We start from the raw sequence: 15,803 nt of genomic DNA, 5'->3' as shown, positions 1-15,803 counted from the left end.
CATGCCTGCTCTATGATTTCCCTCACAGGGGAAACACCCTCCCCCCCCCAGTCTGCAATTCTGTCATCTTTTCTCACCTGCAACTTTCCCACATTTTCAATAGCCTTTTGGAAACAGGCGCTGGGAATTCATACCCAGCATGGTGACAGTTGCAAACCACACTACAGGTTGAGACCCCCCCTTTGGCACTCACATGGAAGAAACGTTCGAGGCTGGGAGGAGTCCCGGCGGGGGAGTAGATGGGCTCCAAGCTGGTGAATTCCTCGGCAAAGTTTCGCACGTCTAGCTCACTGCGGATGAGGGGCTTGAAGGGGGGCTTCACTGTGCGCGCCGCTAGCTCTGTCCAGTCCAGACCCTGGGGGAAGAGGATGCCAAGTGAAGGAGATGGCGAACATTGTGGACACAGGCTGCCGTGACTTTCCCCCATGGAATCCTGGGAGTTTCAGTTGTTGTTGTTTTTAAGCAGGGCTCTGGGCTCTTAACAGAGAAATAGTCAATGGCTTCCCTACAAGCTAACTGGTTCCTTGCACGATGCAGTGGCAGCTAAAAGCATTTGCAAACCAGCTTGAATCAGAGATTTATAAGAGCAGTGAGTGGAAGGGCTGGGGAGTGGCCCATCTAAGTCAGGGTTTCCCAAACTGGACTACAACTCCCATCATCCCTTACTAGCAGGACCAGTGGTCAGGGATGATGGGAATTGTAGTCCAGCAAGAAGTTTGGGAAATACTGATCCAAGTCTAAGGCCTTCTCAGTCTCAATTCCGCATTGTGAGGCCCGCCTGGCACCTTTGCTGGCATTTTTTTGACACCAGGTAGAAACATACTTCTTTTCCCAGGCTTTTGATAGGCTATGTTGATGATTTATTCGATTTCTTATCCACTCTTCTCCATAAGGTGCCAGCGCAGTTTACAGCAATTTAAAATGGAATATTAAAGGAAGTTTAAAGCAAACTAATGTCACAGGGACAGGGTGGGTCTTGAAAATAAATTTATCAGTTGTCGAAGGCCATGGAAAAGTGGTGCACCTTCAGCATACCGTGGAAACTATATAATAAAAGTATCAGATGCACCTCTGTGAGGAGGAGAATTGCACAATCTAGGAGCTGCCACAAGGAAGGCCCTCTCCTTTCTGAAGGTGGTTGAATTAGCGGCTATGGCAGGGGGTTTGTTTGGGGGAATTTTTAATGACCTGCATATGGTGTACATTTAAGCAATGCTTATGCTCCTCCAAATGTTGTAAGCAACTCGGATGTGGGGGACAGAAGGAGCTGGTGATAAGGCTAGCTCAGATGGTGCCCTTTGCAACTCGGGTGCAGGACCTCACCTTGAAAAAGGGGTGCTCTTTGATCTCCTGCGCTCCAGTGGGCCCTGAGCCCAGGCGCTTCTTGGGCTCCTTGCACAACAGCTTTTGGAGCAGGTCGCGAGCCACGGAGCCAATGAGCGACGGAAACGGAGGGTTGCATTTCAGGATCCGCCTAGAAACCAGGCACAGACTCATCATTGGGGAAAGTCTTGCCCTAAATCCATCAAGCCACACACACACACACACACACACACACACACACACACACACTTTGTCTTACTTCACCTTTCCCTTCATGGAGGATAAGGCTACCCATGCCTATCAGCCCTGATGGCCATAGGCTCCCTTCAGGTTCAGAGCCGGGATTGGCAGTGAAAGTGAGAGGTAATCACAGGACAAACAATGAGATAGGGCAATTGCCTTCCTGTCCCGCTTGTGGGCTTCCCAGCCACATCTGGCTGGCAACTGGGGAAGCAGGAGGCTGGGCTAGATGGAATTTTGACCAGAATATCACCATCATCAGTTAAATTTCTATACCGTCCTTTGTCAGAGGATCACAGGCAGGTAACAATATAAAAATGCAATACGTACTATAAAGGTAAAGGGACCCCTGACCATTAGGTCCAGTCGTGACCGACTCTGGGGTTGCGCGCTCATCTCGCATTATTGGCCGAGGGAGCCGGCGTATAGCTTCCAGGTGCTTCTGGCAAACCAGAGCAGCACATGGAAACGCCGTTTACCTTCCCGCTGTAGCGGTTCCTATTTATCTACTTGCATTTTGATGTGTTTTCGAACTGCTAGGTTCGCAGGAGCTGGGACCAAGCAACGGGAGCTCACCCCGTCACAGGGATTCAAACCGCCGACCTTCTGATCAGCAAGCCCTAGGCTCAGTGGTTTAACCACAGCGCCACCTGGGTCCCTTACGTACTATAGTAACTATAGTAACACTCAAAAAGAGTCGTCCCCACAGCACGAGCTAGCAGGATTGTTATTAAGTTTTTTTTTAATGTCTTGTTCTCTTTAGCTAGGGATAGCCAATGGGGTGCCGCCCAGATGCTACTGAACACCGACTCCCAACAACCGCCTATAACGTAGCCATTGGTCAGGGATGATGTGAGTTGTAGTTGATGAAGGGTGCCATATTGGTGACCTCTCCCTTAGCCCTTGATCCACCAATCAGCTCCTGCCACTCTTGGTAAGCCCCACCCTATCACAGTCCAGGCCCTGCTTCTCATGTCAATCCCCTCCTTTTGCCCTATCAACTTTGGCGTCTCCCACTAAATATTTTCCTGCTACCCATCAGCTTCTGCCTGCGTCTGCTCTCTTACAATATCCTGACACTAATCCATTACCCATCTGCCCAAGCAAACTCCCCTCGATTACCCAGCAGCCCTGGCAGCTCACACCAATCATCTGCACGTTGCCCAGCAGCCCTTCTTTCTCCAGTATAGTCAGTCCATCTTGCCCACCAAGACCCTGTTTTCCTTAACCAGTCCCAAATCCCATGCCCGCCTCACCTGGACACCTCGGCCTGCGAGTTCTTTTCCCCCTCCAGCGTGAAGGGTGAGGCACCTGTTAGCAGCTCAAACATCAGGATGCCCAAACTCCACCAGTCCACAGACTACAAGAAAGGGGCAAAAAACATATGGGGTAACAACAGGGGGGGCAGCAGCAACAACACATATCCTTTCCCACCCCCTTCCCTTCTATTGAACACGTCAAGGTTTCATTGTCCTTTTACCTCTAAGGTCACGTCTACACCATGCATCTGTGTGGATTCCCCCGAGCTATCCCTGGAAACTGTATTGTGAACGGTGCTGGGAGTTGTAGCTCTGTGACAAGACAGTTCCCAGGATTCTTTGGGGGAAGCCATGACTGTGAAGGTGGAACAAGTTTGCTTCAAAGGTACAGGGTAGATGTACCCTAAGAAAAAATCCCAATACCCAACCCCTAGATTTGTCAATTAAGCCACAAGGGTCAAGCCAGTAAAACAATGCTGTCTATCAGGGATGGGGGAAATCTGTTGAACCCCTCCTCCCACCAACCCGTCAGCACAGTGAAGGCTGATGGGAGTTGAAGTCCAATGACATCTGCTAGGCCAGGCATCCCCAAACTTTGGCCCTCCAGATGTTTTGGACTACAGTTCCCATCATCCCTGACCACTGGTCCTGTTAGCTAGGGATTATGAGAACTGTAGGCCAAAACATCTGGAGGGCCGCAGTTTGGGGATGCCTGTGCTAGGCCGTAGGTTCCCCATTCTTGCCCTGCATTAAAATGGCATAAATACAATATAAGTTTGCATTGTAAATGCATAGAGATAAATGGGTGTTTGGAGAGGGCATTACTGTCCATACATACAGATGATTTTTGGCTTTTCCTATGAGGTGGATACCCTTGTGGACAGTGGTCTCGAAGCTACGAACTTGAGTTTGACCAAACTGCGGGAGGCAGTGGAAGACAGGAGTGCCTGGCGTGCTCTGGTCCATGGGGTCACGAAGAGTCGGACACAACTAAACAACAACAAACCCTAGTGGATTATAGCAGCTGACTGCACTGCCCACAGCTAACTAGTTCAAATACTTTATTTCCTTATTTCATAACTTCTTGCCTCTAAAATCATCTTTCTGAAAAGTTTGCCCAGGGCGCTTGAGTAAGGTGGGCACAGCAGCTTGGGAGAGATGAGTGCCTGTCCATTGGTAGGATTCTTAGAGTCAGATACCCCCATTCTTGACTTCATTTCTGTGCTGCCTTTTATCAAGGCATGCTTGTCTCGAATTGGGGCCTCTGGAATGGAGGAGGTGTTTCCAGCAGCTGAGAGTGCCTATGCTGGATAAGGACTTCAGCTGCAAAGCCAGCAGCTGCAAGTTTTAAAATCCCTTGCATGGTATTTTCCCTCTGTAAACCTGCTGGAGTCCAATCCTCAGACATAGGAATCGAATGCTGCCCAACAAGCCTCTATCTCCCCTTACCCACACACCTCTAGTGCATTTCTTTTTTGTTTTTGTTTTAATTTACAATATAAAATCAGCACACAAAAATTAAAAAAACATAAAATAGTTAAATATGGACAAAGCATATAAATCACTTACATGACCTGCTTGTTTGCCAACTGTTATTTTATCAAATCTTTAATGGCAAACAATTCCCCCCCACATTCAAATAAACACACAAGGTGTGTGTGTGTGTGTACAGATCTGCAGAAGCTCCGAATCGCAAGCAGTCAAAAAAGAAATTAGATTAAAATTAAGACAACCTGTTGGGCCTTGAACTCCCACCTGTTGGCTCCCCAGCCCACCTCTCTTCCTCACTGGGCTATTCCAGCGGATTAGCAAAGAGCTGCAGAAGTCATTCTTGAGGCTCAAGTTTCAAGCAGCCTTTTTGAACAAAAAGACAGATGCACCCAAGCTTACAAGTAGGATGTAGACCCAGAATAACGGACTCTATAGGGCAATGGCTTTGCTTGAGAGACTAAGGACTGCATCCTGAACAAAGGACCTAGAAGCTACAACCCCAAGCCGGCTCCACAACAGGGGTGGGAATTCTCCAGCCTGGGGACGAATTTTGGCCTGCTATGAGATTCAGTTTGGCATGCAAGGCCACTTTCCCCAAACCATGACCCCCTCTCGATCAGCTGACACCCGTGGTTGATGTCAGCTGATGGGTGGGGTTCGATCCTGCTGGTTGCTGTTTCAGGAGTGTATTCCCATGGCGAGTGCAATGGCAAAGCAGATCACTGCAGAGAATAGGATTGAACTGTTCAATCCTGCTTGGAGCTGCTTCGCCAGGTTGTTTCCTGTGGGGAATGTAAAGGCAAAACAGACCCCTCCCCCCCATGTGGGTCAACTTTGGCAGGTGGGCGAGACCACCAGTCACCTGGCGCCAGATGGGTGGCAGGTGGGTGGCCCCGTTCACCTGCTGAAGTTGGCCCACAGGGGTAAATATCCGGCCCGCTAGGTCAGAAAAGCTCCCTACTCCTGCTTCAACAGAAAGGAGAGAGAGAGAGTTTAAGCTGTCCAGGGGATTTGAACTCTCAACAGCTGGCTCTTGAAGACAACAACTGTTGGGAAATGTGCATCAGAAAGTCATTCTTAAAGTTTCCATTCTGGGAGGCCTCTGGTGCAATAACAGAAAAACAGAAATGAAAGTCACCTGTTGGAACTTGAACTTTTCAGAAAAGGCCTAAAGCAGCAGCTGCTGAACAGTAGGTCTTGCATGGTCTAGGGCAGAGGTGGGGAACCTTTCTCCCTCCCCCCCCCCGATGTTGTGGGTCTTAAGTTCCCATCAGCCCCCTCCCCCCCCCCAGTTCAGGGGCTCCAGGACAAATGAGATTTCCCAAGTTAAGAGATGAAGTCAACAAAGAGGGGATTTGGACATGTAACTGTTTGGTTCTACAGTCAGCTTACTTTGCCAAAAAGGCTCAGAGCCAACTTTTAAAGGGATACGAGAGTACCCCTTTAAGAATCTAGAGTCTGCAGTTTCCAAACAAAAACGAAACCGCAGCCAAGCACAATGAATCAGAACTTCTTGTTCTTACTTTTGGGGTAAGCCACACTTGGGAACTGGCTGAAGGCTTTGCTTAGAAGGGTGTTCAGTGGGCTTCACTGACCAGAGGGAAAGTCATTCAACATTAAATAGGGATTCAAACACCTGGGAGGCCTAGGGACCTAGCCCCTGAGCTACAATTTTCATCAAGAAGGCTCATTGTAGGTGTTCCAATTCTAAGTAGCCTCTGCACTGCAAAAGACTGAATGAAAGGAAGAGCAAGGAGGATTTGAACTCACAACTGCTTGCTTTGTAAAGCACTGGTGCCTCACTTGGAGCTAGCAGAAACAAGCAAGAAAGCAACCACAATTTGCAAGAATCGGACAGGAAATGAAACATGCCAGTTTCCATGCCTTGCTGGGAGAGACTAATAGGATTGCTAAATTGGGAGCAGGGGTCGGTAGGAGGAAGGAGCGGGTTGAAGCCGATTACATAAAGGCATGAATAACTGTACACTTTGGTGGTATTTGGGTTCCGCGCCCCCTTGCCCTACAGACCAATATGGCTATCTTGTTTTTTGTTTAGGTTGAGACTCTCCGATTTCCAAATTGCAAACAGCATACAAGTAATTAAATTTTCTGCCATGAAGCCCAGTCATTACCAGAACCCTGACATTCTTAAACTAACCCCACTCCTTTTGCAACCTTCCTTCCTTCCTTCCTTCCTTCCTTCCTTCCTTCCTTCCTTCCTTCCTTCCTTCCTTCCTTCCTTCCTTCCTTCCTTCCTTCCTTCCTTCCTTCCTTTTTCATTGCTTGTGTGCATATACTATTTAATTACTATATGGTACAACTTCCACAGCAATTTCTGTCTGACATGCTGTTTACAAATGAAGCTCTGGTCAGTTGGTTCTACCGGTATGTACTTAGCTTGTTAAATTTCCCTTGGAAAAATAAGGGCCACCCTCCTCCTAATGCAGGTGTGAGGAAACCTCTGGCCCTCCAGATGTTGCTGAGCTACAACTCCCAGCACTCTGGGCCATTAGCCATGCTTGCTGAAACTGGTGGGAGTTGTAGTTCAGCAGCATTCGGAGGACCAGAGGTTGCCCACACATATTTTCATGCAAAGTCATTTGTATTCATTTCCAGATTTCCTTGCAATTAATGATCTGTTCCCTGACCTGCCAGACTCTGCAAGGCTTTGCCCAGAACCCAACTAGTTTCTATCCTGGCTCCATCCTAACCTGCCAGATTTGCCTTGCCCAACCCATAATTCAGTGGGTTCCACACTGGCTCTGCCCTTGACCTCTTGGATTTCACCCTATCTCTGTTCCTAATCTGCCTGTGGATGAGTGAGGTGGGTGAAACTGTATTTTTGAGATATGAAATTAGCCGCTTTCCTCTTCTTTGCCTGCCAGATTTGCACTGTCAGAAGGATTGCCCCAGTTTCCAATCCCTCCCCCATCTACGCCACACAGCTCACCTTGCCGTGTCCACTTTTGCTTCGGACAATCTCTGGGGCCATGTATTCAATGGTGCCACAAAAGGAGAAGGTCCTTTCTTTCTGTAGTGGTGGATTGCAGACGACAAGAGAGAGAGAAAGGTACAGAGAGTCAGAGGGAAGGGGAACACTGAGCATATCCAACTCCAAATCAGAATGGGGGCCTACCCTTCTTGAGTGTCCCAATTTTCAAAGTTAGGTGCTGCTGCTGTGCTTTTAGCACCACTTTTATGAGCAGGTGACAAGGCTGATCACTCCACCGTGAAAGCTTCACCTGCCAATGTTGGAAACAGCACACAGCTGTTATAGCCATAAGAGCAGGGCTGTTTTCTGTTTTCCTGGTCAGTTGGCAATGTGATCCATCTCAGAGGACAGAGTTGATATGAATAGGAGATTATGCGGCACCAGTGAAAATAGGGATGCGCTTGCATCAACCCTCAAGAATCACTTTATGAGCCCATCTTTTCACCTACAAACACACCCCAATATACACTGTTAAAGGCTCTTCATTCTTAGGCTGTATGCTGCCTTTAGCTGAGCACACACCATACATTTAAAGGACATTTAAAGCACATGGCTTCCTCCAAAGAATCATGGGAACTGTAGTTTTCAAGGGAGATTGTAGTTCTCTTTTGAGTCTGGAAACCTTAAAGAGAAACCAGCAGACCCTTCGTTTAATTTCTAAGCAAAGGTTCTGCTGGTTTCTCTTTAAGGTTTCCAGACTCAAAAGAGAGCAGGGCAATTAAAGGCACAGAAGTCCTGTCCTCTGTTGAGTCTGGCAACCCTAAAGGCAGGCTCTGCAATAGCACTGACCCAAAAGCCAAGAGGCAGATGCTTCTTTTTTCTGATAAAGATTCAAAAACTGTCCTCTGCAATGGTATCAACAGTTCCAAATATAGCTTGGCAGCTGCGGTGTGTGAAATGGGCAGACTGTGTACACCATGGTGCCCTAGGCTCCATGCACGTGTGCCGACCTACATGTGAGTCAGAGACAAAAGGAATCCATCTCCTTTCCCATCAACCCACCCTCTGCACACACACACACACACACTCAGAGGTATGATTTCTGAGATGCTGGGGAGGGAGCTGGACCCTGAGGAATAACAACATGAGCAGCTCATTGCTCACACAATTCTAACAACACACAAGGAATAGGGAAAAGAAAGCAAGGCTGTTCGCAGTAAGTCAGGGAGGTGTACACACCATACATTGAAAACACATGGACACCCCCCCATTCTGGGAACTGTAGTTTCATAAAGTGCTAGGAATTTCAGCTGTGTGTGGGTAAGCTACAGTTCCCAGGAATCTTTGGGGGAAACCATGCTTTCTTTCTTTCTTTCTTTCTTTCTTTCTTTCTTTCTTTCTTTCTTTCTTTCTTTCTTTCTTTCTTTCTTTCTTTCTTTCATTGTTTAATAAATAGACCATATCTACTGCTATGATTAAGGGATGAAGGTGGCGGTGTGGGTTAAACCACAGAGCCTAGGGCTTGCCGATCAGCAGGTTGGCGGTTTGAATCCCTGCGACGGGGTGAGCTCCTGTTGCTCGGTCCCAGCTCCTGCCAACCTAGCAGTTCGAAAGCACATCAAAGTGCAAGTAGATACCGTAAATAAACCACTACAGTGGGAAGGTAAATGGTGTTTCCGTGTGCTGCTCTGGTTCGCCAGAAGTGGCTTAGTCATGCTGGCCACATGTCCTGGAAGCTGTACGCCGGCTCCCTCGGCCAATAATGCGAGATGAGCGCCGCAACCCCAGAGTCGGTCACGACTGGACCTAATGGTCAGGGGTCCCTTTCCCTTTCCCTTACTGCTATGATTGCAAGAGAACCTCCAATGTGCTTTAAATGTATGGTGAATATGCAGCTGTATGGTTCTAACCTCACACTGTAGGTTCAGAGAAATGTGTGTGTGTGTGTGTGTGTGTTTGGGTATGAGTGGATGCTCACACAGGTTAAATAGAATCATAGAATTGGAAGAGACCACAAGGGCCATCCAGTCCAACTCCCTGACAAGCAGGAAACACCATCAAAGCATTCTTGACATATGGCTGTCAAGCCTCCGCTTAAAGACCTCCAAAGAAGGAGACTCCACCACGTTTCTTGGCAGCAAATTCCACTGTCGAACAGCTCTTACTGTCAAGAAGTTCTTCCTAATGTTTAGGTGGAATCTTCTTTCTTGCAGTTTGAATCCATTGCTCCGTGTCCGCTTCTCTGGAGCAGCAGAAAACAACCTTTCACCCTCCTCTATATGACATCCTTTAATATATTTAAACATGGCTATCATATCACCCCTTAACCTTCTCTTCTCCAGGCTAAACATACCCAGCTCCCTAAGCCGTTCATCATAAGGCATTGTTTCCAAGCCTTTGACCATTTTGGTTGCCCTCTTCTGGACACGTTCCAGCTTGTCAGTATCCTTCTTGAACTGTGGTGCCCAGAACTGGACACAGTACTCCAGGTGAGGTCTGACCAGAGCAGAATAAAGTGGTACTATTGCTATTACCATTTTATAATTTGTGCATATTCTGCTATGTAAATTTACTTTTATTAAAATGATTTTATTTAGTCCCCCCAACCTTTTGCCTTGACTTGGGAACCTTCCCCCCAATATATTCCTAAACTTCCTACCACATCAATACAATTTTTTTAAAAAAAATCCCAGCTTGAGGATAACATGTGTTGATTGCAGCTTGTTCTCCAATGACAGCTGGCTTTAACCCTCTAAACCAGGCATGGCCAAACTTTGTCCTCCAGATGTTTTGGGACTACAATTCCCATAATCCCTGACCACTGGTCCTGTTAGTTAGGGATGATGGGAGTTGTACCGGTAGTCCCAAAACATCTGGAGGGCCAGGTTTGGCCATGCCTGCTCTAAACCATCATGGCTGTGCTAGCTGGGCTGGGTTGCAGCCCAAAATACCTGGAGGGTGCCAGGTTAGTGAAGGCTGGTCTTAACTGGCAAACCATAATTCTGTGGCTCCCTAGATCTTGACCTATCTCATAGGCCTTAACACTGATAAATCTCTTAGGATGAGGCAGGCATCCCCAAACTTCGGCCCTCCAGATGTTTTGCACTACAGTCCCCATCTTTCCTGTTGGCTGGTCCTGTTAGCTAGGGATCATGGGAGTTGTAGGCCAAAACATCTGGAGGGCCGCAGTTTGGGGATGCCTGGGATGAGGAAAGGAGGATGCAGAGCCAGGGGGATCAAGACTCACATCCTCAGTCACAAATTCCTTGCTCAGCCCGAAGTCCGTAAGCACCACATGTCCCTCGCTGTCCAGTAAGATGTTCTCCAGCTTCACATCGCGGTAGATGATGCCGAGCTATGGACAAGAAAGGGTCAGTGTTGAAAAGCTTATTGTGCAAATTCAGATATCCGGACTAGGCTGGCTTCCTGCTTTACAACCTTCCATCTCAATGATAATTGCTAGATATATGGCAATGTTGAAAACCAGAAATTGCTCAGCTCTAATGGGACACATGCAAGCAGGATCCGAGTGCAACAGCACTCCTTCCCCACTTGTGATTGATTCCCAGCAACTAATATTCAGATGCACACTGCCTCCAACTGTGGAAGTGCAACGTAGCCAAACTGAGCTCAGAAGTGTTTCACTGAGCAGCGTTGATGAAGTTCTTTACACACACACAACATTTGTTGCAAAGGTATGGCATGAGCTGCTTCTTAGCTCTTGAAGGAAATGCTACCCTCCATGAGGGGTGTCAGGGGAGGGGTAATGCCTCTGGTGGGGGACACAAATCATGCTCTTTCTGGGGCAGTTTGTTCACCTTTGCCCCCCCCCCCTGCACTCAGCTCCCACCTGTAGCTCCTAGAAGCTGTCAGCATGCAACAGCAGCCGCACCCTGGAACACCTTCGACTGGCCGGCTGAACCAGGTGAGGGTAGCCAATGGGTCTTAAACCCTGAGTGAGTTAGGGACTTCCCTTGCATGTGAAGACAGGCTCTGGCGGATTGAGGGTTGAAAGCAGTGCAGTGGTACCTCTAGTTGCGGACACCATCCGTTCTGGGGTGCTGTTCACACCCCCAAAAGTTTGCAACTAGGGTGGTGCTTCTGTGCAACCGCGAAGTGCAATAGAGAGCTTCTGCGCATGTGCGAAACACGCAGAACGCTTCTGCGCACACGGCAAAACCCGGAAGTATACACTTCCGGGTTTGCCGCATTCACAAGCTGAAAAGACGCAACATGAACCTAACGCAACACAAGGTATGACTGTCCAACAGTTAAGAAGGCGGTTTTTGCACATGCTGTAGAGGGAAGTGAGGAGCAGATAGGGTTTCTCAATCTGGGAAGGTAACCCATCTAGGAGAAGGAAAACTCTGATTCTAAACCTCCGCTGCCTTGCAGGATGTCTTTGGGAGAAGAAAAGGCTAAGGAGTAAACCCTACAGAAATCTGGAGTCTCTAAGACGATTGGATGGTGCCTTCCAGCAACTCCTGCAGCCAAGCTGGTGCCAAACATATTGCTCTGCTCTCCTATGGACCACATCAGCGAGTCCAAGAAGAGGGTCCTTCCTTCCTTCCTTCCTTCCTTCCTTCCTTCCTTCCTTCCTTCCTTCCTTCCTTCCTTCCTTCCTTCCTTCCTTCCTTCCCTCTCTCCCTCCCTTCTCTCTCTCTCTCACCCCTTCCTTCCTTCCATCCATCCTTCCTTCCCCCCTCTTCCTTCCTTCCTTTTTTCCCCTCTCTCTCCCTCCCTTCTCTCTCTCTCACCCCTTCCTTCCTTCCTTCCTTCCTTCCTTCCTTCCTTCCTTCCTTCCTTCCTTCCTTCCTTCCCTCTCTCTCTTACTCACCCCTTCCTTCCTTCCTTCCTTCCTTCCTTCCTTCCTTCCTTCCTTCCTTCCTTCCTTCCTTCCTTCTCTCTCTTCCTTCTCTCTCTTCCCTCCCTCCCTCCTGCCTTCCCTCTCTCCCCCCCCCTAGTTTTGATCCTCTGTACGCCCCTGGTATCCCTCCTGAAATGGAGGGAATCTGCATGAGGATGGCAGTGGGGCAGAGCCCTTCATCCCCAATCCAGAGGTGTTATTTACTTTTTGAAGAGCATCCATGCAATTATACAAACAGCACAACCCTGCCTGGTTTGGTCACACCTCCCTCCCTTCCCACTTCTCACCTTATGCAAGTGTTCAAGCGCCAAAATGATCTCCCCACTGTAAAACCGCACCTCGTCCTCGGAGAAGTGGTCCCGTTGGTACAAGTGGGTGAACAGCTCCCCACCGCTCACGTAGTCTAGAAGGGAAGAGGGAGGCAAAAAGGTTAATTCCCAGGGTCCAACCTGAAAACAATCCCCGCCGCCCCCCCCCACTTCAAAATATTATGTCCTCCTCCTGATTCATGGCTTTCATCAGATTCTCAAAGGGGTTCATGATCAAAAATGGTTAGGAATTCCTGTTCAAGATGACTTAGGACCAGGAGACTTCAAGGACAGCCTTTTCCAAATGAAACTGCAATGTTATTTAACAATAATAATAATAATAATAATAATAATAATAATAATAATAATAATTTGTACCCCGCCCATCTGGCTGGGTTTCACCAGCCACTCTGGGCGGCTTCCAACAGAGATTAAAAATACATTAAAATGTCACACATTAAAAGCTTCCCTAAACAGGACTGCCTTCAAATGTCTTCTAAATGTCAGGTAGTTATTTATCTCTTTGACATCTGATGGGAAGGCGTTCCACAGAGCGGGTGCCACTACCGAGAAGGCCCTCTGCCTGGTTCTCGCCATGAGGGAACCGCCAGAAGGCCCTCGTAGGCCTTTCTGTGGGTCTCTACATCATCTGAAATGAGGTATGTCATGATCTGCTTTTGGAACTCTCTTGCCAGGGAGATCTCTCTCTCACCCAGCATCCTCTTTGTTATCTTTTTTTGTGCCAGAGTGAAGCTTTCATTTTAAATTCACCCAGGCTTTGGGGGGGTGTTCAGTTTCTGGACTAAAGACTTTCCCTGACTTTTTTTTCAAAGTTCTCCCATTGCCATCTCCTTCTGTTTTTAACGTATTCATTATTATTGATGTTATTTTTTCTTTATGAATAAAAAGGTCCCCCCTCCCCAGAAATTGATTGTTGTCTTTTAAACAAATTGTCAAATTCATTAGAGAAGTTGTATACAAGATGCTTAAAACAAATATTTATTCCCTCCCAACCTTTCAGAGACCACGTTTATTTTAATTTTACTTCCCCACCCTCCACCCTCTAGTCCTTTTGTGTTTATGCTGGTTGTTATTATTTCATTGCTGGGGTTTGTTTTGTTCCTATTGCTATGCTAAATTTGATGAGTTCCAGTTTAGGAGAAAAGAGGGATATAAATAGATTAAATCAGTGGTTCCCAATTGGTGGTTTGTGGACCCCAAGGTGTCCACATAACCCACCCAAGGGGTCTGTGGCACAATTCACGTAACAAAAACTATCATAGAGATATCAAAAATTTCAAAAGTATGGGGTCCATGGCTTGGCTTTTGAAAAACAGTGGGTCTGCAGTACTTAGCTAATTGGGAACCACCGCATTTAGCAGTAGAAGAGGTAGTAGTAGTAGTATAACAATAATAAGTATAAACCACTGTGTGGCCATTCCACCCCATTGAAAAACCAGTTTAGAAAATCACAAAATAAATACATAGTAAGACCATAACAAATATTATTTGAAACAGAATCATTGCCTCCCCTCATCTCTCCTCCCAGTTCCATGCCCCCCCCCTGTTTTGCTCCCCCATGATGCTCATACCTAGGATAAGGTGAAGCTTGGAGTCTGTTTGGAAGGCGTAGTGGAGCGTCACAAGGAAAGGCGACTGGCGCACATGTTCCAGAACCATCCGCTCAGTGCGCGTGTGCTCTGTTGTCTTGGCCTTGGTGACAATGGCCGCTTTGCGCAGCACCTTCATAGCATACAGCTTGCCGGCATCGTGACCGCTGAGCTTGCGAACCAGGAACACCTTTCCATAGGCTGGAGTTGAAATGGCAGGTGGGTTAGGATGGCCATCCTCAGAGCGCCTCCCTACTCAACCCCTATACCTGCTATCTTGCGGGCATTAGGGGAAAGGCCTTTTAATCCAATCAGGCTTTTAAAACACACACACCGCCTTTCTTGTAATAGGCTGCAATCTAAATCTCTGGTCTGCCCTGCTGGCTGGGGTGGGGTGCGAGATGGGGCTAAAACAGTTCTACCAGCCTCCATCTGCTGCATGACACCAGTTTCACTCCTCAGGTGCAGATTGCACTAGCAGTAGCATATAAAAACCCCTGATGGCATTGGGTCCCAATCCATTTATCTCGGGGTCTGAGGTTCTCCACTCCTACCCAGTGGCTGCCTCTACAGTGGTGCCTCGCTAGACGAATTTAATTCGTTCCACGGGTCAATTTGTATAATGAAAAATTCGTCTAGCGAATCCCATAGGAATGCATTGAATTTTTTTGAATTTTTTTTTGCCCATAGGAACGCATTAATTGAATTTCAATGCATTCCTATGGGAAACCGCAATTCGCTAGACGAATTTTTTGTAAAACGAATTCGTCTTGCGAGGCAACCTCCGCTAGAAAGATCTCTTCGTTAAGTGAAAAATTCGTCTTACAGGGCATTCGTCTAGCGAGGCACCACTGTTATTTCCCATATTCTTAGTTCCGTTGCTTCTTTTAATTGCAGTGTGTGGAAAGCATTTGATTTGTGTCATTTTATGAATGTCTTTACACTGTGCCTTTCTATCAAAAGTATTCAAGGCAGCTAACAAAAACAGCACAATATTATGTAAATAAATTAATTAATTAATTAATAAAATTATAAGACTGGAACATCAAATAAGGCAGGAGCAAAGCAGTTTCCTTAGAAGGCTTCAAACTTCTTCCTCAAACGCCTGACAGAATTGAACTGTTGCCACTGAATGAAGAGAAAGGTGAGTACCAGATGAACATATCTTGGGGGGGGGATTTCCATAAGCCTGGGTGCTACCACTGAGAAGGCCCTGTCTTTGATAATGGGGACACCCAGCACAGGCCCTGCATAAGAACAAAACAGCTCTGCCAGATTAGATCCAAGACCCATCTACTCCAGCATCCTCTTTCCCATAGTGGCCCATCAGATGCTTCAAAAAAGTCCAAACGAAAGCTGAAGCAACAAATAACTTTTTTCTGTTGTTATGTTCCCAGCATCGGGTATTCAGAGGTAAAGTGCTCTTGCACATGAGGGCACAATGATGAATAGCCATTGTTAGACCTCAGCAACACTGGCAGAGCTTCATTCTCCGGCACTGGGGGAGGAGGGCAGGCGGGGGCGGGGCTGGGGCGTGTTCTGGGGACGGGGCACACCGCCCGTAGGGGCGTGGTGTGCGTTCTGGGGGTGGGGCGCCCAGTGGGGGGGCAGCCACCATGGCGCCCTCAGGATCGTGCTGCCCGGGGCGGAGTGCGCCCTACGCCCCTCCCTTGCTACACCCCTGCTCAGCAAGGAAGCAGGTCCATATTGCTTTAGAGAAGGGGTGGGGAATGCTCAGGCTCAGAGGTTGAGTATGGCCTTCCAGAACTACCC

At 47.7% G+C, this 15,803-nt stretch overlaps 1 protein-coding gene across 2 annotated transcripts in view; it reads right to left on the bottom strand.

Annotated features, from left to right (window-relative positions):
- The window catches only part of RPS6KA4 (ribosomal protein S6 kinase A4), a 38,551-nt gene that overhangs the window by 14,474 nt on the left and 8,274 nt on the right, over positions 1–15,803 (bottom strand). For both annotated transcript variants that reach the window (XM_035099333.3, XM_060269789.2), the window contains exons 3-9: positions 14,013–14,231; positions 12,400–12,515; positions 10,493–10,600; positions 7,264–7,344; positions 2,820–2,923; positions 1,324–1,474; positions 194–355 (exon numbers count right to left, since the gene is read on the bottom strand). In XM_035099333.3, coding sequence (XP_034955224.2) covers positions 194–355; positions 1,324–1,474; positions 2,820–2,923; positions 7,264–7,344; positions 10,493–10,600; positions 12,400–12,515; positions 14,013–14,231 — 941 coding nt within the window. The remainder of the gene's footprint in view (positions 1–193; positions 356–1,323; positions 1,475–2,819; positions 2,924–7,263; positions 7,345–10,492; positions 10,601–12,399; positions 12,516–14,012; positions 14,232–15,803) is intronic.

Source organism: Zootoca vivipara, chromosome 16, assembly GCF_965207765.1.
Source record: "Zootoca vivipara chromosome 16, rZooViv2.hap1.1, whole genome shotgun sequence".
NCBI lineage: Eukaryota > Metazoa > Chordata > Lepidosauria > Squamata > Lacertidae > Zootoca > Zootoca vivipara.
Note: the sequence above shows the minus strand (reverse complement) of the source record. Positions and strands in the feature narration are given on the sequence as shown.